The sequence below is a fragment of the Candoia aspera genome, chromosome 11 (genome assembly GCF_035149785.1).
Source record: "Candoia aspera isolate rCanAsp1 chromosome 11, rCanAsp1.hap2, whole genome shotgun sequence".
NCBI classification, from domain to species: Eukaryota; Metazoa; Chordata; class Lepidosauria; order Squamata; family Boidae; genus Candoia; species Candoia aspera.
In genome coordinates, this window is record NC_086163.1 from 7692257 (window position 1) to 7714432 (window position 22176).

At 39.8% G+C, this 22176-nt stretch overlaps 1 protein-coding gene across 1 annotated transcript in view; it reads right to left on the bottom strand.

The window, feature by feature from the left end:
• CDYL2 (chromodomain Y like 2) overlaps positions 1–21741 on the bottom strand; it is a 78979-nt gene extending 57238 nt beyond the window's left edge. Inside the window, exon 1 of the mRNA XM_063312741.1 lies at positions 21401–21741. Within this exon, the coding sequence (XP_063168811.1) occupies positions 21401–21424 (24 nt within the window). The 5' untranslated portion in view covers positions 21425–21741. The remainder of the gene's footprint in view (positions 1–21400) is intronic.
• Positions 21742–22176: the final 435 nt, after the last annotated feature.

A 22176-nucleotide genomic window follows, 5' to 3' on the forward strand; every position in this document is an offset into this window, starting at 1 on the left:
ACATGTGCATGCATACAAACACACAAATAGATACACACACACACACACCCCAAGAAGATAATGGAGCAATGAACAATATATCAGCACTCATAACTCACTGCATTAGCTGAAAAATGAATCTAACACTAGCTATTTTAAGGATGGGGAACCTGCAGTCCTCCAGATGTCACCCTACAACTCTTAGCAACTCTCACCAGCAGGACCAATGGTGAAGAATGCAGGGTTATTTTAGGGTTATAAAGTGAGTACTTGTTCATAAGCAACTGAAACAATATATCTGCTAACAAGAAAGGAGTAACAGAGGATTCAGAGAAGCCAAGGTGTGCAGAAAAGTCATATATTCTCTGAGAACTGAGCATGCTTGGCACCACAAAACACCGAGTATTTCTTGGAGGGCACTAAAGTGCCCAGGAAGAGAAATGGAATGGATGCACTTAGTTATCTTTGGCCAATCTTGAAAATCTAAACAGAGTTGGGCTTGGTTAGGTTTTACCTGGGAGACAACCATGGCTGTAGGCCAGACTGGGAGGTTGAAAAAAAAAAAAATTGGAAGAAGGCCATGGCAAACAATTTCCATTTTCGTTGTTGCCAAGAAAACAACATGGATTTGTCTATGAAATCAGCAGGAGTTGACCTTGACTCTAAAAAAGACTTTACTTTTTATCCTAGAAGAGGACTTTGTTAGCTGGTGCCTCTAAAATCATACTGCACTGCAGTAGTTCTACTTAAATATGCTAACAAGAAGTTTCCAAGTGCTGAGCTTTATGGAACATGGCAGTACCCATGCACAGGTGGGAAAGAAGGGAATCCAAGTATTAGTTGAAGTATAAAATCAACTTTAGTAAAATAGGGGGAAAATCCACAAGAAGACTGATGAATGAGTATGCACAGAGGACACAAAATCGTGGTGGGAAATTGAAGAGCAGATTTTGAAAACTGAAAAAAAAGAATGGATATCCTGAATGGAAATACTCTGCACTTCTAAGTTTTCTGGTAGACCAGGAAAATGTAACAGTATACTAATCACTGGGTAATATTGGTTCCTAAATCACAATTTCTTTCATTCAGAAAACTTAAACAAAACTCTATTTTAATGTGCATAAAGCAAACAATCCATAATATATTCATTGCTCCATACGTGCTTTTGTTTTCATCTATTGAAATAATTGGGTATTAACTTCTGATTATTCTTGTGCTCTTCAAAATAAAGAGCAATTCATCTATTTAAAAAAGATTGACACTACCAAGATCCTTAAGTTATAAAATAGATATGTTGACTTTCCCCCAATATAGTGAATAACAAGAAAAAGAGAGAAAATTATTGCAAGCCATGAATATGCTATGCTGTTAAAAGGCTAATGAATGTACAAAAGAATTTTTCCATAGCTGTTCTTTATCACAATCATCCCTTTGATTAGAAAAGAGGCCTAATTTTGATCACATTTGAATTTTATAATTGTTAGAAGTAGGACATGTCTCAACATTAATTAATTCCATATTCATGTCCCACCACAAGTCATCATTTCATATTTGTGTGTGTGAGTTTGTGTGTACACACACACACACTCTCAAGCAATCTGTGGCACACAAGAAAGAAAGAGCAAAGGAACAACATTTCTGTGGTTTTCAAACAGAAGCAAAAATATTGTGAGAAATGTTAATAAAACTGTGTTACAGTTAAAAATATTTCTAAAACTCTGAAAAAAGGGGGAAAACCCCTCCACATGGGTTCCTTGATCCTTGTCTTAAATGAGAAGTTGCTTCCTTTTTGAATTTGAAATCTGTGTTCCAAAGAAAGCCCCAGGCCAACTTTTCATAGATTTTTTGAACATTTGTTGCCAATGGGGTCAACGGATAACTCAAATGGAACAATGTAGATTAATGCTGAAATGAACTTCTCTATTGCCCCACGTCAATTACAAAAATGCTTTTCTTCTTCCTGCCATTATCAGATACTATTCAGTTCAGCAATGGAAAACCTTCGCCGTGATTGTTCCATGAACTTGGTAGTCGCTGATATATTAGATGAGAAAGGAGTTATTTGCTAAGATCTCCTATGGTGGAGATCTTGATGGAGCAGCACAGAACCAAATCAGGAGAGTGAGAAAGACATTCATGAACATCCCGACTTCCTAATCTGGAATCAAACTAACTTCTGAGTCTTTCCTACTCTGAGGTCCTTTGTTCAGTTAAGGTTTTTTCTATCCCACTTTTCCCATCTGAAAAGCGAGTCACTCTAACTGGCTTTACAAACAATAAATAGCATGAAGAAACTAACCAATCATGGCACCAAACTGTTCCCTAATTAAAAGTAGCACAGAAAGAGAAGCACAAAGCACCTAAACTAAGTAAAAAAAAAATCAAGCATGAGCAGAGCCAATTGCCTTTCTAAACAGAAATGTCTTCACTGACCGGCAGATGACAGTGGAAGTTTACTGACTTGGGACAGGGACTTTTAAAGAAGGGGGACAGGGGACCTTTCTCACATATTGCCACCTACGTATCTTTGAAATAAAGTTCCATATCAAGGGATGCACAGCAGCTGACTTGAAAGGCCATGATATTCACATGGAAGGAGACAATCCTTCAAGGAGTTCAAGGCTTCATCAAACTGTTGGAAAGGGCCATTTAGTCCAACCTCAATGTAGGGATCCAAATTAAAATATCCCCAACAGATGGCTGTCTAGTCTTTGCCTGAAAGTATCTAGTAATGGAAGGTCCACAGCTGTCATAAGAATTGGCTCCATTGTCCAACTGCTGCAACTTAGCATGTTTTTCCTAATGTTCTGTTGGAAAGTCTGTCAGTAAGTTAAGACAATTATTCCATGTCCTACAATCTGGGAAGGTAAGAGAAGATGCCTTCTTCTGAGTGACAAACCTTTAGGTACCTGAAGAGTCCTCACAGCCTTTCACTTCTAGTTCCTGGATAATGCTTGTTGACATTTACTGCATGTTTTCAAACTTCTGTGGATCTTTCTTAAAAATGTGGTACCCAGAAAAGGACACAGTCTCAATGTAGAAACTGGCCAAGGTCAAACAGGGTGAAATTATTACTTTTCATGATTTGAAAACTGTCCTACTGATGCACTCTAACATTGTCTTAACTAGTTTTGCAACTATGTCACATTATGGACCCATATTCAGCTTTGGGAATAATTGTTCTCACCTCTAGCAATAGGTGGGCTCATGCCTCCTATTCAGTCCCAAACCCTCAGAGGAGTGTGTCTGCCATTCTTAAGTTTGTTTGATCTCCGAAGAGAAAGGTTATATTGCTGCTGCTTTCACATCATTTAAAATAGAAGTGCTGGCAATGAAGATATATGTTGGGCCATTTTCCTAACTCTGCCCCTCTAGACAACATTGAGTTCAGTTTTAGAATGGCATTCCAGGTCCCAGGTTGCATCCCAAATTGCATCTTGAAGTTGGAGTAGTGAAAGTAGAGGCTAGAGTATGGATATCTATATTAAATTATTGGTTGATATTGTCATATTTCTTTTTGGGCTTAACCTCTCCAGCCAGAGATATCTGCAGAATTTGATGATTTCATAAAAATGAACAAACAAGCACTGCAACATTGTGATACAAGCTCTGTCTCTTACATATGTGCGCACAGTGCCATGGTACATATACAAAAAGGGAAGAGCTTGTTTCACAACAGCATGATGCTCATTTCATCATTTGCCTTCCCTCTTTGGGCACATCTGCCTCCAACTTTGGAGGATGGATTACAATTTGTATGGAAACAATCACCAATGGTGAAATTTGCATCTTTCTCCCTCTTACTTAACTTTCTTTGGGATATGACTCAGCTGTGAACATTGGACACATAGCAGGACCCCACTCCATTTTGCTGACAATTGTAAGTATATAGTATTGTTTGTGGTGTGTTTAATGCCAGCTAGAATTCCAAGATGTAGAAGGACTTTTACCCTAGACTGTTTCCTGCCTCTTGTTCTGCTTTTTGGAGGGAAAATACAAGAAGAGACCGTATGTGGAACAATTACGTCTTTATGAGTCTGGATGAGTTAAGTCTATTGAACTTGCTGTTCAATGTCCATTTCGTAAAGGTTTTCAACATGTTCTTATTTCCCCAATACCTGATAGGTTGCTAGATTGTTTAGGTCAAGCAAATGCCTGTTTATTCCTCTTGGACTATAATCCCTCTCTAACATTTAAAGTTTATTCCTCTTGGACTATAATCCCTGTCTAACATTTTAGTCATCACGATTTGTACACAGAGTACAAAATCCATCAGGAATTGACCATAGCAAGAGCCAATAGATCACATGAGGACCACACTCATATTTTCACACAGTCATATTCCTGTTCTTTAATTTTAGTAATTATAGTTTATATCCTATATTGTATTTTATCTCAGTTTTTATATTTTTAACATTAATGTTAATTAGAATTTCTATATAGAGATCTTAGTGTTACAAGGTTATAGCATTGTCCTAGAATGCTAGCTTTTAGGTGCCATTCTTATTTTATACCCCATAGATCTGATTGTTAATAATGAAATTCTGAATTTATGTTACCTGCTCTTGTCAAGGGCTGAAATAAAAATGTCATTAATTCATATTCAGTCTCAGATCAACTCCAAGTCTGGGAACAGTTTCAAAAATACTATTCCCAGGATAGGTACATTCTCCTTCTTTTGCTTCTCCCATCGTTTCCTTCTTCTTAAATCAAGAGGTTTGCATTTGCCTCAGATCAGAGGTTCTGCAAAAAAATTCAACTTCAGAAATCACTAGATGAGGAAGGAAGAGAACCATGTGTGGCCCAGTGACCTAGGCTGCCAAATGCTCATAAAGCTTGATTATTCTCAGGGTGTGCTAGAACTGTGTGATTCATTTGTTGGTCACCCAAACCATACAAATTGGCCCAAACCAGGATTGGCTCGCACAAGCTGGGATATATTTTACTCACTGTTCAAGGCTCCAGCAGAAGAATAAACAGTAGCTAACACTGACTTTACTTCTGACATTGATACAATGGACAGTGCCTTGGTAAACAAGATGGTGGTGCCCAACTACTAAATGATTCCAGTTCAGATATGCTAGACTTCTTGAAAGACATGCAGATTGCTGCTCAACTGATCGGAGCAGGTTACTGAGTTCTAGCAAAGGCAGAAAAGGCAAGGGATATTTACACCGCCTGCTCTGCATTGCTGCCCAGAATAATGTGGGTGCAATTTGGAGAGCTCTGCTAGTTATAATGTAACTGGCCAGACACCTTTGATTTTGGATGCTACTGGTCTCTGTGAAGGGTGAAACAATTTGGTTCTTACAGGGCCTCATCTCTGCATATCTATGAAATGTTTCTTTGCCTACATCAAGTAGGATTTCTGCCACAAGTAGGCAAGCCACTAAAAATCAAGCATGGAGATGGGGTGCCCCTTCCCAGTGCAACTGCCTTGCCTGAAAAGGCCATTTGATCATTTATTAGAGGGATAGAGCTATGCATATTTGCCTTTTCCCAACAGCTACATGAGCACCTGCTCTATCCTCAGTTTTCAACCTTACTTCTGGAGCGGGGTCAGAGTTCACACAGGGATGGAACTCCTGCTGTTCATGTGTTTCCACCAGAGGAGAATTTCACCTTTAAAGAAATGCAGGAAGCTAGAAGGATGAAGGCAAAAGTTAAGTCTCCTATGGACTTGGAAAACTAAGGCAGCAGAGAAGGACTTCCTAGGCATGTGTCAGGTAATCAAGCAAAGAACCACGCTGAGCCGTTACTCTAGTTCTTTATTGCTCTTGCCATAAAACAAAATCTTGCCAGACTAAAGGTTCTCTAACTAAACTATGGGTAAATATTCAGCAATGGCTCTAAGGCAGAGTTACCTTGAACCTCTTAACTTTCCCACCAGAAGAATGCAGACTGTGAACTCTTTTATCAGCCTGGAATGCGCCCCCTCCCTCTTAGGAAGGCGCAGCAGCTCTGAACTTCACTACATTATGGTAGATGTGATGGACTGCAGTAACTCAGCAGGTTCTCAGGAAGGAGAGAGCACATTCCAGGGTGCGGGGGGGGGGGGGGTGAGACAAGAGGCAACACTGAGTTGGATTGTGGGAAGAGGAAGAGATTTAGGATAGCCACTCCCTAGAATCTCCCAGGGTATATCCATTCAGTTAGAGTAATGCAGGTTTAGTTTGGCAAGATTCTGTCTATGCGGTGCAAACAAATAAAGAACTGGACTTTGGCTGGATTGCTTCTATGTCGTTCATGGGCTGAGCCTGACAGTAGCAGGTATAGTAAAAAATGACTTGAGACATAAGTAACAATTCATAGCCCTGGGGTCAACAATGTGGTATCTGGTTTGTTATATTGTAATTTATATGGTTTTAATTCTTTCTTTTATTGTAAACTGCCCAGAGTCCCCCTTTTGGGAGAGATGGGCGGTAATAGAAATTTGAAAAATAAATAATATATTATTTATTGAACCTCTTAACTTTATACTACACACACACACACACACACACACACACACACATTCTCTCTCTCTCTCTCTTTGCCACTTACATCACTTTGCCACGTACATCACCATGAGAAAATGCACAGTCAGGACCAGTCCCTGAAAAGGGGTTGACTCTACAGTAAATCAAGGTCAGTGGTGAAGATATTTTGACCTCACCTATGGTAGAGACCCTAAATTGATTTTGAGAGATCTTACTCGCCAGAGGGCATATCATAAATGGCCAAGTCTAAAGGGCTTTTTGTGCATACTTAGAAACTCCAGTAAAACACAGTCCCCAAACACATGGAGAATTTTAGTTGTGTTCAGACAAATGAGACATTAAGAGCAGTTTAACAGTAGAACCAATGATCCAAAGGGGTGGTGGGTTCCCTTTCATTGAATATGCTCGAGCAGATGCTAGATAACCATCTCTCAGAAATGCCTTAATTTGGATTCCTGCACTGAGGACGGAGTTACTCAACACCTAAACAAACTTTCCAACTCTGGAATTCCACAGTTCTATGATTCAAATCCCCATTTCAGACCTTGAAGTTCAATAGGGAAAGTCAGGGGCTTAGAGTGATAAGATGAATACACATGACTATTTTCCTCTTATCCGGAATCAAGTAACCCACTTAGACCAAATGCACAGACCGGGACAAATGTTCTCCCTGTGTTTTATTTTTTCCTAAGTCACGGGAAAAAAGGATACAATTTAGATACACACTTCCAATAGAAGAGAATATCTGTAGCTCAGGGTTGAACTGTAGAGTCCTTGGTGTTCTCTGAGCTTAGTGGTTGGCTTGCAGATGTTTCATTATCCTACTAGGGAACATCATTAGTGCTAGATGTAGGCAGCACTGTTGATGTTACCTAGTTGGGTAGTGAAATGTCTGCAAGCCAACCTCCAAGCTCAGAGAGCACCAAGGACTCCATAGGTACACACTCCCTGGAGTGAGGTTCAGATTTTGCCCCTGGTTAACATTACCCTACGTTCTCACTGAAGTCTACTGCAGATCTGCAGAATCTTTCTTGTTGTTTGCCTATCTCAGCTTTTCCCACTGAAGCATCTTTCAGTTGTAACAGAGCTATACTTGCTGCCATCTAAGCCTGCAAGCCAATGTCTCTGGCCCAACACATCTGGGAAAGCACCAGATTTGGATAGGCTGCATTACGCATTCATCACAGATTCCTAAAAAGCCCTAACTGGAGTTAGGACAATCATCTACGTAATTTTGCCTACGTTTTTAACTCGCACTGGCAGTGAAATAAAGATCTTTTGAAAACATTATGAACTGCTTGATTTATAACTTAATTTGCTGATTAAATTTACAAACAGTCGAACCTCACAGGTGTTTCTTTCAAGGACTTGAAGACAGATAATGGGTTCTCTCAAGTATAAACCGGTACCTTTTAAAAAGAGAGGCAACAGCTTTCAGAAAAATAAGCCTCACTAGCTTTTCATCAGACTTGTAAAATGTAGTGTTCTTTACATTCTTGGTTTAACCAGTGGCTGGCCAAAAGGGTATCTGGGGCTGTAAAACTCCCTGGTTGTATCTATACAATCCCCAAAACGGATTCTCATAGAACATACGTTAGTTAAAATATTGCCCCAAATTTCATGGAGAAATCTCATGATGTTTCAGGGCAAGATTGCAAACCTCATGAAATCTTACAAACGTGTGTGATTTTGGCTATTTTTTCAAAGTATTGTTTTTATTTCTTTTTGAGGGGAATGGGGAGGGTGCCAACTCTATCTTGAAAGATCACCACACACCTGAAAAAGCAGCTAATTCTTAGTTTAACTAATGTTCCATTTGCTTTTTAGCAAAGTCACAATTCTACAAGGACTAAATGAACATCAGGTTTAGTTGAATTTGGACTGAAGATGTATTATGATAATACAAATTATACTGATTTGAAGATTCATTGTACTTAATACATTATTCCCCTTTCACTCACATAGCTCCTTTATTATTTATTTATTTGATGACTGATTGATTGATTTCTTGCCCACAGTAAACAAGGGACTCTTCGTGGGTTATAATCACAACTATAAAACCTCCATGGTAGAATCACAATTACATCAGAGTATGCAACAGGCAAAATTAAACCACAAATAAAAATCTTAAAACCACCACCAAAAAGCAATAAAAGTAGACGGAAACTTCTATAAAACAAAAGCCCTCTTACACAATTCTGTTTTTAAGAATTTCCTGATGCCTCACAAGGTAGGTGCTTATTGGATTTCAGAGGACAGGGAATTCCATAACATCTGTGCTGCCAGAGAGAAACAACTGTACACATATGTACAATCTGGTGGTCCTGAATCCAGTAGCTGATGCAAAGAAAGTGAACATGTTTCCCTTTGGCTCTGTAGTCTGAGGACAACTAGTAGTCACTGTTTCCAGAAGAACAGCTCCTAGCTTTGTGTGCCTGCTCCCTCCTTCCATCAATGGATTTATTTTCAAAGCCAAAAGATGGAAGAAGTGTTGGGAAAACACAGGAGACAGATGTCAACCACAATAAAATGTTATAAATGGAGCATAGCAAATTCACAACAAAAGCCTTATCTAAAATATCCCAAATGTCCTTCTGGAGAGTCAGGAAAGAGAGGGGAACCTGGCCAGCCAGCCTCCTGTCATCGTTTTTTTCTCTGGCTGATGGATGGATCCAGCTGGGTCTTTTCTTAGATATGATATTTTTTTCAGGAGGCAAAAGATGAGGATGACTTGAGTCAACCACTATCTCAGCCTGACGTATCTCACAAGTTTGTCAAAAGTCAGAGATGGGCAACAATGGCCTGCAGACCATATAAATCCCAGAGCTCCTGTTTGCAGCACTCAGAATTTCCAAGATCATAGTGCCAAACTTTGGTGAGAAGCCCCCAAATAAGAGTGGTGTGATTTTTTGGTCTGAGAAAAGTCAGACCAAACATTACAGCCTATTTACTCTGGTTGCCCTTCCCCAGCCATCATCACCATCACCATCACCATCACCATCATCTCTGCCCTCCCCCAGCCACAGATGTCAGCCTTATTATACTGTAAGAGATTCAGGAAGAAAGAAAACTTTTTGCACTTCTTAAAGGATGGAAGAATACAGAACAAAAGGTTCTATTCTTCTAAGTATCAGCTTGTAAACAGCACTGGAGTGAAAAGGTGTAGGTGTAACTTATTCACAATGATACCTGAAACTAAATTCTTATATCATAGAAAAGTTATATTCTTGAGATACACACTGATCTCAGCTACCTCCACCGAATCTGGGTTCTGTATTCCATTGTAAGCAACGCTACTTTCTAAAGTATATTACTACTGCTCAAGGTAATCTATTCAGAGTGTGAGCAGCACAATAGATCAGCTGGCTTCATTTCTCAAAATGATTATTTAAGAATAAAAGAAAAGAGAAAGAAAAGAAAAGAGTAAGTTTTGTTCTGCCACTTCTTAATTCAGCTCCAAAAATGCTCATGTCTATTCCAAAACTATCAGGTTTAGAAGCAAGCGTGCCTGCCTCCTCCCAAATCCCATCATTTATTTTAACAGGTGAATTAGTAATATCCTGAACAAATTGATGCACGGCTGTAAAATTTGCAAAGATCTAAATAGAGGTGGCTTTTCCATTAAAGCCTGCTTGTCAAGATATGAAACCAGGATTGTTAATCTGGCAGTCAAAGCTTATAACTCCAAAGTCGATGTTCCAGTAGTGCGCGTTTATGTTTTAAGCCTCATTTGAAGCTTTCTGGTTAGATCACCTGTAATCATAATTGCTCTATCTAGCTCCAATAGGGATTTTGGTGATGAAGTACCTTTAAGGTTGAGCCATTCATTATTCTTAACATACCAGAGCAGAAGGCAATATGGAGGCCGCATAACGATTTTCCAAGACAAGAACAATAGCTTAAATAAATATCAGTAAACAAATTTGATATCTATCACTTATGACTATATTACTAACTCCGTTTATCATTAACATCTCAGAAAACTTCGGCATCAACATATTGGTTAGGTTGAGTTCGAAATGGAACTGTGTACAAATGAGGAACATGTAATTGCTAAAATGAATAAACTTCTATTGGAATTTGAAACAGAAAAAGAACAAGTGAAAGAATGTATGATGAAGTGGGCTAAAATTTTTGGTTCTAATATACAGATGGAACAATGGGAAAATATGTGGTTGAAAGAACTGAAATTTACACTATGTTATAATCTTAAAGGGAATTTTTATAAAATCATGTACCGTTGGTTTATGTCACCAGAGAAATGGTCTAGAATGAATGAAGACACTTCAAATACATGTTGGAAACGTGAACAACAAAAGGGACATCTTATCATGCTTGGTGGACATGTAAAAAAGCTAGAAAATTTGGACTCAGATCCATACACTGATTCAGAGGATTTTAAAGATTAATATACAATTGAGACCAGAGGTCTTTCTTTTGGGACTGATGGACAAACAGTTGGAAAAAAGTCATGGAACCTTGTTTTTGTATATGATAACTGCAGTGAGATTATTGTATGCACAAAGATGGAAAGATTCGGCAACACCTACAATGGAGGAATGGTTGGTGAAAATGATGGAACTTTCTGAGATTTCTGGCCAAATTGACGTCTTTGATCAGAGAAAAGCCAATATCTATGTTTATTGGTGTCCTATTAGACAGGATAGATTATAGAAAGAAGAAAGATATCTAAGTGGCAAACGAGAGGATTGGTATACAAACTGATCCTTGGCGTGGAGGAAGTAGACAGGCATTCTCCTTCTTATATATTACTAGAATGCAGGGATAAGCCAATGAAGCTAAGAGGAAAGAGATTTAGGGCAGATAAAACTACTTTCCCACACAGTGCTGTTGAAATAATAGAATTTGGTACTAAACACCTGAATTAGCTTTAGTAAGGACCAGACAAATTCATGAAAGATAAAGCTAACAATGCCCACAAGTCTTGCTGGCTATAAGGCAAAGTCAAGGACTAAGCCAAAGATCAGGACTAAGCCAAAGGGGAGGACTCAGGCTCATGTAACAAGCCAGAGACTAGGTCCAAAGCAACAACTCGGAGGGAGAGTTAAGGAGCAAATCCAAGTTGGAGTCAAAAAATAACCAAGAATGTAGGAACTCAACAGACCTTAGGAACCCCTCCTTGTTCAACCAAAGATCAAGTGGAATAAGAAGCTCAGAAGGATCCAATGGTGATCCTTTCTAGGTTCTTCACTGAGATACTACTGAAATTTTCATGTTGAGCACATGGACAGCACAAAGGTCTAGCAATCCCTGGCCCTGTTTGCGTGTGTTCTTATCTAAGACCTTGCATGGAATTATTCTGCTTTATATGATGTGATGTGACCCTGATGTGCTACCTCATTGTACTCCGGTTACAATTTGTGTTCATAGAAGAGCACTAATGTATTTTCTCTTTCCGCTGGGGGTTTGCTGTTTCGTCATGATCTTAACTTATTACTTGTAATTTATTAATTTATTCAGCTCATATACTGCTTCTTCCAATATCAAAGTCATCCTGCAGCTGATCTCTAGATCCAAGTTTAAAGCTTACAGGCCTGTTTGCTATTTCCTTTTTTTGATCACGAAAGCCACCTTTATTTTCCACAAGCCCATACTTCTGTAGATAGGATACAGGCGTATCCCTGGACTGGGAAATGTCTTCCATTACTCCTGTATTCGGGCCAGCAGTTGTTATCCTGGAGCTGGGACCAGTCATATTTATCACAGGATATTTCATCTGTTCATATAAATTTATAATAGGAAGAGACACAGACTGCTTATGTAGACAAGAAATACATAGTTTTGAACAAGTCTGTTGTTCCTTGACAACTATTTGCAGCAACTGCAGAAACAGCTTCTCAAATTCCTGGAAAAACACAGAATCAGCGTTTTGATCTAAACAAAACCCTAAAAAATAAAACCAGGCTTTAGTTGAAAGTTTATGTGTGGCAAAAACCAGACTGCTGAGTTAAATAGATGGTGGAAGGAACTTTCCAATTTTGGAATACATATTTCTTGCTCTGTCTACCCAAAATTCTATATATGCATTTCCTGGATTGGTGTCTTTCAATATCCTGTGGCTCAGGATGTGGTGAATTCTCATTAATCTCAATTTAATTCAGAAAAATAGTCAATGCTAACTGTCAGGAGATATTAAACAGATATTGGTTGGCACTGTATTTCAAAGAGGAGATACTGGAGTAAACATAAAGCCAAGTAGATTAAAGATTGTAGACAATGCTGAAGAGCCAGTTTGTTGTACAGTAGTGGTTAAGGCATCAGGTTAGAAACTGGGAGACCATGAGGCCTAGCCCTGCCTTAGACTCAAGGCCAGCTGGATGACCTTGAGCCAGGCACCCTCTCCTAGCTCTAGGAAGGAGGCAATGGCAAACCACTTCCAAAAAACCATGCCAAGAAAACCATGCAGGGATTGGCCAGGAGTCAAAACTGACTTGAAGGCACACACACACAGACAGTGCTGAAACCCAGAGAATATAGGGTTTGTGGGCCAAATGTATTCTGTAGGAAGCTCAGAAATAACTTTCTCCAAGCCCTTTCTATACGCAAACAAATGAACAAACTACATCCACTACTGCTTTCTCATTTTGGAGCCTTTTCTCTCTTCATCTCCACTTGGTATACACCTTTGTTTCTAAGTCACAGTGAAATCCCATCTCTCCCTACTCAAAATAACTCTTTTGGAATGAAGTCCAGTTGCTTCCAAATAAGTGTGCGCAGGACTGCAGCTCTACCCAACTAGAGCAAATGGGACAACATGTTTATGATATGTAGCTGGAACTGACGTAATTACCCAATAAAATCAAGAAGGTGAGAGCAATGCTTCCTACATCAGTCAACCAATAATGAATATTATAATATAATGAATATTGTAATATTGTAATAATAATGAATATTGGGTAAGTCAACCAATCATGAAGCACACAATCACACATGAGTTTGATATAGCACAGCATAATCAGTAAGATTGACCACAGCAGCCTTTCTCAGCCTTTTGTCACTGGAAGAACCCTTGAGATATTTTTTAGGCTTCGGGGAACCCCTGCACATTCAGGCTCAAACATAGGCCAGAAGTTTCAAAATTATTATATTCGTGTCTTGGGTAAGCCTGTATATACAGTATGCACTGATGGTGTTCTTAAACTGAAAATAAAGAATGAAACTTACCTCTTTCATGTGAAGTTGCCCAAATGTGAAATAATTTTTAAAGAAATTGTGATCTCCCAGGGAACCCCTAGTGACCTCTTGCAGAACCTGAGGGTTCCAAGGAACCCTGGTTGAGAAACCCTGGACTAGAGAGAGCAATGCAAATGAACAGGTAGAAAGTATCGAAGACCTTTGCCAAAATGACTGGGAAAAGGGAACACTTTCCAACCTGTCAAAAATATTTCTGAAAAACAAATCTACCAAGAACAAGCCTGCCATATCTTTTGATCCAGCCCTGAAAATGACTCTCAGATTAATAATGATGATTTAATTCTGCAACTGTAAGCAAGATACGCTTTCTGCAGTTTTCCAACAATCTGAATTCCTAAGAAGTAAAAACCGAACTATATTTCTAATTCTCCAATATTTTCTTAAGCAGCACCCAAGTTGAAGGATAACTGGAAAATATTCTCAACCACCCAAGAAATACAGCAGAACTTTCGTCAAAACTACTACCAAGAGACTATTTTATACAGAAACACATCAGGAAATATAAAACACTATGACTTGTTTGAGTATCATTTTATCTGTGAATACCAGCACAGTCTTTTTAGGTTGCCTTCACAACGCATAGACCATAAGTGCTGTACTACAAAATCAGGACAAATTACAAATATTGGTACAGTCTAGGCAACCTTTATACATACTAACTATTAAGTCTCATTTATTTCAGTAGGAAAGTTGGGCTTCCTACTGAAACATACAAGAATCATTTGACTGAATCATACCTAGAACTTGTATAGGTTCTAAATTAAACTGGTTCTACAAGACCCATCTCTAGTAATGAGAGATGGATACTATCATTCCATAATTGTCTAAGGCAATCATAGTACACACTTTTTCTCTCTATACGGGGCCATAGAATGAGCATGACATAGTTCTCATCATAGGGTTATCCTATTTATGCATCCTGAAGTCAGTTTGGACATATATCTGTTAGTAACACTGCTGATACAGTATATACTTCTGTGGTTGGATAATTCTTTCCTATCTGGTACCAATGTTGTAAAGCACAACAATTCTAAAGAAGTGATTCATACCAGAAAGAGACAAATTTTAAAGGTAGAATTCCTATTTCAAATTCCTGTGATTCTTTCATTAAACTTGACTAAACTATACATTCCCTCAAAGTATACTGAATTACTTTTATACATACTAACGTGCTAGGATAATACTGTATATATTTCTTACTGGAAAGGTTGTTTGATCCCAACATTGTTAACCAAGCTAGGGCAGTACGCTTTGATGATTTGACTAACTTTGGATGTTAACAGTAAATTTTATATAAAATTTAATTGGAAACCATTCCTGGACTACAGCTCAGCACATGGATTTATACCACATTCCAAATTTGGGTTTCTCTACATTTAATGTCTACACTTCAATTTTACAGATTTTCAAATCAGAAGAGACATTTAGTAATATGGATAGAATGTATTGTAGTTTATAATCTCACTGGGTGATTTATGTTGTTTTGATCAAGCTTATTGGTATTCAAGTTTTGTTTAGAGCTTAACAGAAACTTTCAGTCTTTAAAATGATAAAATTTATTCAGCTACTCAAAATTAAGTGAAGATATGTTTGAAACCTCCATGACATTTGTAAATCCCTTGCTCATTCATTTGCATTTTATTCTTTTATCCCTTTTTATGTTTCTCTTGCTTGTTTGTTTATATACTTTTTTTTACTATTGTATAATCACTGGTGCATTTTGTTAAAACTCACCAAACAAATTTAAAAAGATAAAAAGAAAAAAAAGATTTATGCTTTTAGAGAATTTGGGTAGAGTTCTTTGCAGGATCAAAGGAAAAGGTACGAATTCTGAAGATATTCCACTCAATTATAACTATTTGATCACAGGGACCATAACCATAGATCATAAAATAATTTAGTAAATGTAGTAGAATCCTGTAAATACAATATATGATATTAAATAGAGCACCTTAAAGGACATAGAGCACTAACCAGAAAGAACTGCAAAGCTACACTTCATGGTAAATTTATAAATATTCTCCTACTTAATAATATTAAAGCCAATGTCTTCAAAGCATGTTCAGCATCTGAAGCATGAAGAGAATAAAACATGACACAGCCAACTAAGACCATAAGTTGGGTGGAAAAAACTTTGAAGCTTATCATTCCAGGAAAAGTTGATGATATTTTTGTGTGGTTGATTATTTGGTTTAATCGGTTGCTTAATCAAAGCCTGATACTTATAAAATGTAATCATATTGGACTCTCAGTGTGAAAGGCTTTTTAAAAAAAGAACGTGTAGATTTGAAGGTTACTTGTTTGAAGCTTCAGTAAGCACTCTACACATAAAATGATGCCCATGTTATGGATTATCTCAGAAAGATTTTTTAAAAAATTATTATTAATTAAATTTATATGCCACCTGACTCCCAGCGACTCTGGGCAGTTGTTTTAGCTGTAGTTTTAGCTATTGTTATTATCATGTAAGAGGGAGAGACAGATTTTTTACCTACCTTGTGAATTTCCAACATGTATATTACATCAACTGAAAGCAGCCATTATGAGAAAAAAAATCCAAAGATGAAAATCTATTAATATTCCTAGTTGTTGACTCAAATTTTTGCTAGTATTGGTGATAGCCAAATTAGCTCAATGGTACTGGTGCATACACATAGAAATTCCACTTGATACTCATAGACGTTCCACATGGAACTTAAGATCAACCATCAATTCTCTTCTGTTCTTAAACACAATATTTGTCAATATTTATAAAGCAAAATTGTTGGTGGGGAGGACATGCCAACTCTGTAGAGGAAACATGCTTTATTTTAGAAAAGGGTGATACATCTATGCTGAAATACTTCCAGACTGCAAAATAATATAAACACCTGCAAAAACATTTGCATAATATGACAGAAAAATCTATCTTCGGATAAACCAAACGAAGCTCATTACTCTAAGGAATGCCTAAAGTCCTCTGGGATCGAGAGAGTTAACAAATTGTGTAAAGAAACAAACACTGAAAACTGAAGGAATCAGGTTAGAGTGACAATAACGACAGTGGAGAATAGTCATTTTTCAGATCAAGAAAGGCCATTTTGCAAGCTTCTATTTGCCCCAGAAGAAATCAAGAGTAACATTAATTGGTCATAGCATGAATTTTGGCCAAAGAAACAGCAATAAACGCCAAATGATAAAGATATGTCCTAAATATTCCTTTCATACTCTATCTTGCCTTCCTGGCCTTTTGCTTTTTGTAGAAAACTGAAATAATTATCAAAAGGAACAGCAACTCTCAGCTATACTTCTTCCATTTGAGAAACAAATCTAGGCTATAGAAGACACATAATTAATTTGATATACAGGTAGTCCTCACTTAACAACCATTTGTTTAGTGATAGTTTGGACTTATGACAGTGCTGAAAAAACTGACTTGTGACTGGTCCTCACACTTACGACTGTCGTAGCATCCCCATGGTCATGTGATCTTGATTTGGGCATTTGGCAACTAGTTCACATTTATGACTGTCACAAAGTCCTGTGGTCACATGAACACCACTTTCAACCTTCCCAGCCAGCTTCTGGCAAGCAAAATCAATGGGGAACTGTGTGATTCACTTAACAACCATGTGGTTTGCTTAACGGCTACTGCAAAAAAGGTCATAAAATTGGGCCGGATTCACTTAATGACTGCTTTGCTTAGCAACCATAATTCCAGTTCCAATTGTGGTCGTTATGCAAAGACTACCTGTATCTGCTTCCATTTAGAGCCATCTACTAAACGTCCTGAAGGGGATGTCATTACAACCTTCCAGGCTTAAACTCTAAACTAGTTCAAGACAAGGAATTCATGCATAGGTGAAGATGTGTACATGTGGAGGAAGTGATGAAACATGCATATGTCATCACAATGCAAACCCTGCTTCTAATGTATTGGTGTGCAACATTGCAACTCATGTACAAAAGCACAGAGCTTTTGTACATGTGTTGATGTCACAAATACATGCTTTGTCATTTTGGCACCATTGGAATTAGGAATAGATCGCTATGATTCAGGATAAAAGTTTAATATAACCTCATTAAAAATCAAGTGTTTTGCTTTATTTATACAAAAAACTTTGGCTCAGTTTTCATTGCTTTAAAATTTGGGATTCAAACTGAATTTTATTCAGCGCTGTTTCTTGTGGAAGATGATAAATGCTTATGTAAGAGTTGTTAATAATCAATGCACATGTATTTATTATCAATATACTGTATATATTTCTTTATTTGTACAATATTTATGGAACTGCAGTAAGGAATTTCTTGCTGTCAACTACGGCAGTGTTTCTTAATGTTAGCAACTTTAAATGAAGGATATCAGGGTGAAGGTAGATTCTGAATGTGGCACAGACCCTAGTTTGGTAGGATCAAGAGTGGATCTTGGGAAAATGGACATGGAAATTAAGAAAAGAAATGAAAGAAACTAGAACGAAAGTGGAGAATATTCAAAAACAGATAAATCTCCTAACAGAATGAATAGAATGAAGAGAAGGTGGACATAGGGAAAGAAGATGCAGAAGCTGCTTGGAGCAGAATCAAATTAATAGTACTATAAAAATGGAACTATACTAATAGGAAGTATGAAAAAGGATATGCAGTAGGGTGATGAAGTGAAAGAGGCTGTGGATGAGAAAAATACATATAAGAGAATGATTACTGGAAAATATGAGGATGGGAGAAAGATAATGTATAATGTATACAGAAAAAAGATAGTTGCAAATAATACTGTGGAGGAGAGCAAGAAACAGATAAGACCAAAAGAAGTAGAGAAAATGCAAATTAATTTTCATGAACATTTAAAAAAATGTAAGTGAGCAAAGAATCATAATGAATGTTATCACTGTCAAAGTTCAAGAGAAAATGATGGAATTGAAATAATAAATGCTGTGAGAAATGGTAAGTATAGATGATATAACTGGAGAAATGATAAAATATGGATGTTATCTTCTGGAGTGTTTCTATAACTTGTTTAATGTGTTTGTGAAGACTGCGTTTATATCTAATTGGAAGTATGCCATTATTGTTCCTAAATAGCAAGAGTGTTGTGAGTGTAAATGAAAAACTACAGGAAAATAACTGTGTTAGGTCTGCCGGGGAAGCTGTTTGGCAGAATTCTGATCCAAGGGATAGAACAGATGAGAATGAGCAAAGTTTGGGAAGTACAATGTAGTTTTATGCTAGGTGGGTGGTGGGCAGAACAGATTTTTACTCTTTGGGAGGTTACTGAGAAATAGATGGATTTGAGAAAGTCTAGTATACATCCGTTGCTTTAAAAAAAGCATATGATAAAGTGAATAGCTTGAATTATGGAATGTTTTGCCTGGAGTTGGAGATTGGTTGGTGAATATGATACAAGAGGTATGTCATGTAAATAAACACATGTGGGAATAAACAGAATACTTAATAACTAGTTCAATGTTGTAAGTTTATGATGTGGGATGTCCTTTTGGTTGTTTAATGTATTTATGGATAAATATACAGAATGATTGTGATGACTTAGAGATTTTTTGGCTGGGCCATACACGTGTGTATACTTTTGTAGGTAGACAGTGCCATGTTATTGGATGCAAACCTGAATATTTGCAGCACAGATCGAATATATGAAGGAAAAGTGAATTGATGAAGAGACAAACTGAGAAAGCAGTGGTTGGATGAAGCTGAGGATTGCTGAGGATTTTAAAGAACAGAACGCAGAATGAATCATTGTATGGGCATGGTGGAATTAAGAATGGGTTGCAACAGAAGAAAGATATGGAGACTTACAGTAAATGATGCTGGTGTAAACTAAGGGAGTTATATTTCCTTTTCTTTCTTCCTTTTTCTTTTTTTTTAGTTTTATGCCTTTAATTTCTTTGATTTACTATCTGTTACTCTTCTGCATATTGTTGCTTACTATAAAAGGGATAGTGTGATAGATATGGATGGATGCATGTATGATTATATTTTGATGTCTTTGACTGAGACCATGATCTGCTTTGCAGTCATGTTTAATATCAGTGGTCACCTTTCTCACAGATTACTTCTTTAAGAAAGAATATTTCTATTTTTCTTTGACCAAAAAGTAGTTGTCATCCTCAAATATGCTAGTTACCCATATAATTATAAACACATTAGTAATTTCACACGGGTTGTATAGAAAATGTGACCTAAACTTCCAACTGGGATCCATCACAAGTAAAACGTTAACAGGTAATTGATCAAACAATTGGTTGCAAATAAAAATGTCTGAAAAATTGCATGAATGAACATTATGGGGGAAAAACAAGGGAGAAGCTTTTCGATAATTCTTCTCCCAACTCCTCTTTCATTGTGGAAAATTTGGGGAAGACTATCCTAAATGATTTCATAGTATTTCACATAACAATTTAATGGTATGGAACACTGGTTGCCACTTCTCTGAAATTTCCCTTGGTGAAGTAAACTAGGCCATAAGATGAGCTAGAGCAGTGTTTCTCAACCATGGCGATTTTAAGATGTGTGGACTTCAACTCCCAGGATTCCCCAGTGAGCTAATGCTGGCTGGGGAATTCTGGGAGTTGAACTATCCACAGCTTAAAGTCACCAAGGTTGGGGAACAATGAGCTAGAGAGTCAAGCGTGATGGTACCTCAAGAGAAACATGTAGCCACAAGTGGGCTCTGGAAGTGGTTCCAGACATGACAACATGATGTTTTGGCTGGGTTGTGGATGTACCTAGCGCAAACCAGGTGGCCACTGATGGTGAGGTCCAAGGCTGATCCAAAGAAAGACATGGCAAAGATAGGGTCCACAAAAGCTGGAGTCCACACAGAACTTGCATGAGAAACTTTGACCTAATCTAGCCATATGTCGTAGTGTATTTTTTGTAGGAGTGAAGAGGGGGTGTTTCCAGCCTTCCACTCTCTTCCATTGGAGGCACACAGAGACAGGTCCCCGCCAGCCTTCTGCACCAGGGAGTCAATCAAAGCCGTTCCCTTGGTGGTCTTCTGCCGCCCAAAGGCTGTCCAATCCCAGCATGCCTCCCTTCCCATCTTCTACTGTCAACGTTGGACACCCATCCTTGCAACCCCAGCCCCCTTGAGTGGCCAACCCCCGGGGGAAAAAGAGAACGTCCAGCATGCATCTGTACCATTGGAGCTCCTCCTACCCATTCAACCCCTCCCACTCTCCTTGCCTTGCGACAGCCCCTTCCTCGCAGCCCCCGGGAAGAAGAGAAGGAGGAGGAGGAGAGGCAGAGTTTGCTGTTGGGCAAGACTTCGGCCAGCTCCCCTTCCGCTTGAGCCACTTTACCTGGACTTTGCCGCCCCGGGGGCGCCCGGTTCGGGCCGTCCCCGCTGCCCTCGGGCGCCCACCTCTCTCCCCTCCTCGCCCCCCCACGGCCTGGCGGAGCTCCGACCCCCGAGGGAAAGCGGAGGGCGCGGGCAGAGAGAGGGGAGGCTCCATCGCTCCCTCCCTCCGGCTCAAGCCGCGGCGGCGGTGGCGGCGCCTGGCTCCGGCTTCGCCTCCCCGCCTTCGCCGCCCCAACCCGCGCCGCCGCCTCCTCCAGGAACTCCGACGAGGGACGGCGGGGAGCGACCCCGCGGGAAAGGCGCCCCGGCAGCGCCGGGTCCCCGCAGCAGCCGCGGCCAGGGCGCCCCTCCTGCCCGCCCGCCCTGCCTCCCTCCGTGCCCGCCTCCCGACGCCGGCTGCCCTCGGGAGCAGCCCGGCCGGGCTCCGGCGCTGTACCTCGTAAAGGTCCCCTGAAGCCATGCTGGGCTGGGGGACTGGGCTCCGGCGCGCCGCTCTTCTCGCCGCGGCTGGCTGGCGGGCTGGCCGGCTGGCTCTCCGGGCGTGCGTGTGCCCGTGCGTGTGCCTCCGTGTGTGTTTTTCCCCCACTCGCTCGCCGACCCGAGCGGAAAAAAAAAAGAAAAAGAAAAACAACTGTGCTGTGCAGAATGACAGGCTGTGGGGCTCCTGTGCGCAGAATCGGAGGCGAAGGAAGAGGGCGAGAGGCAGGCTGGCAGGCTGGCGTAACCAGGAGCGGCGGCGGCGGCGGGGAAGCAGAGAGCAGCGCTCCGGCGCTGCGTGTGAGCCAGGGAGGGTATAAGGCGCGCGCCCGCGCGCGTGTCTGCGCGCGGGTGAGACTCTGCCTTCAGGAACCTCCCCCCCATCCAAGCAACACAAGCGGGTGGGTGGCTGGGGGGGTGGGACCGGATAAAAAGGGAGGGTAATTCCCCAGCATCGCATCTCCGCCGTGCAAAGTCCCCCGCACCTGGGGCCACTTCTGACGCCCACCCCGGCGATCCTGACTTGTCAAACGGAGGTCGGTTTGGTTGGTTGGTTGGTTTTTGTTCGATTTCCACCACCCCCCCCCGCCGCCCCGAGGAGGGGAATGTTGAAAGTCTGCTGAGGACCTCTTTCCGTATGCTTTTGCCCCAAAACTCAGCTTACTTGCTGAAAGAATCCTCTCCACACTTGGTGGGGGGTGGGAGCGGGGAGGAGGAGGAGGAGGAGGGTGCCGC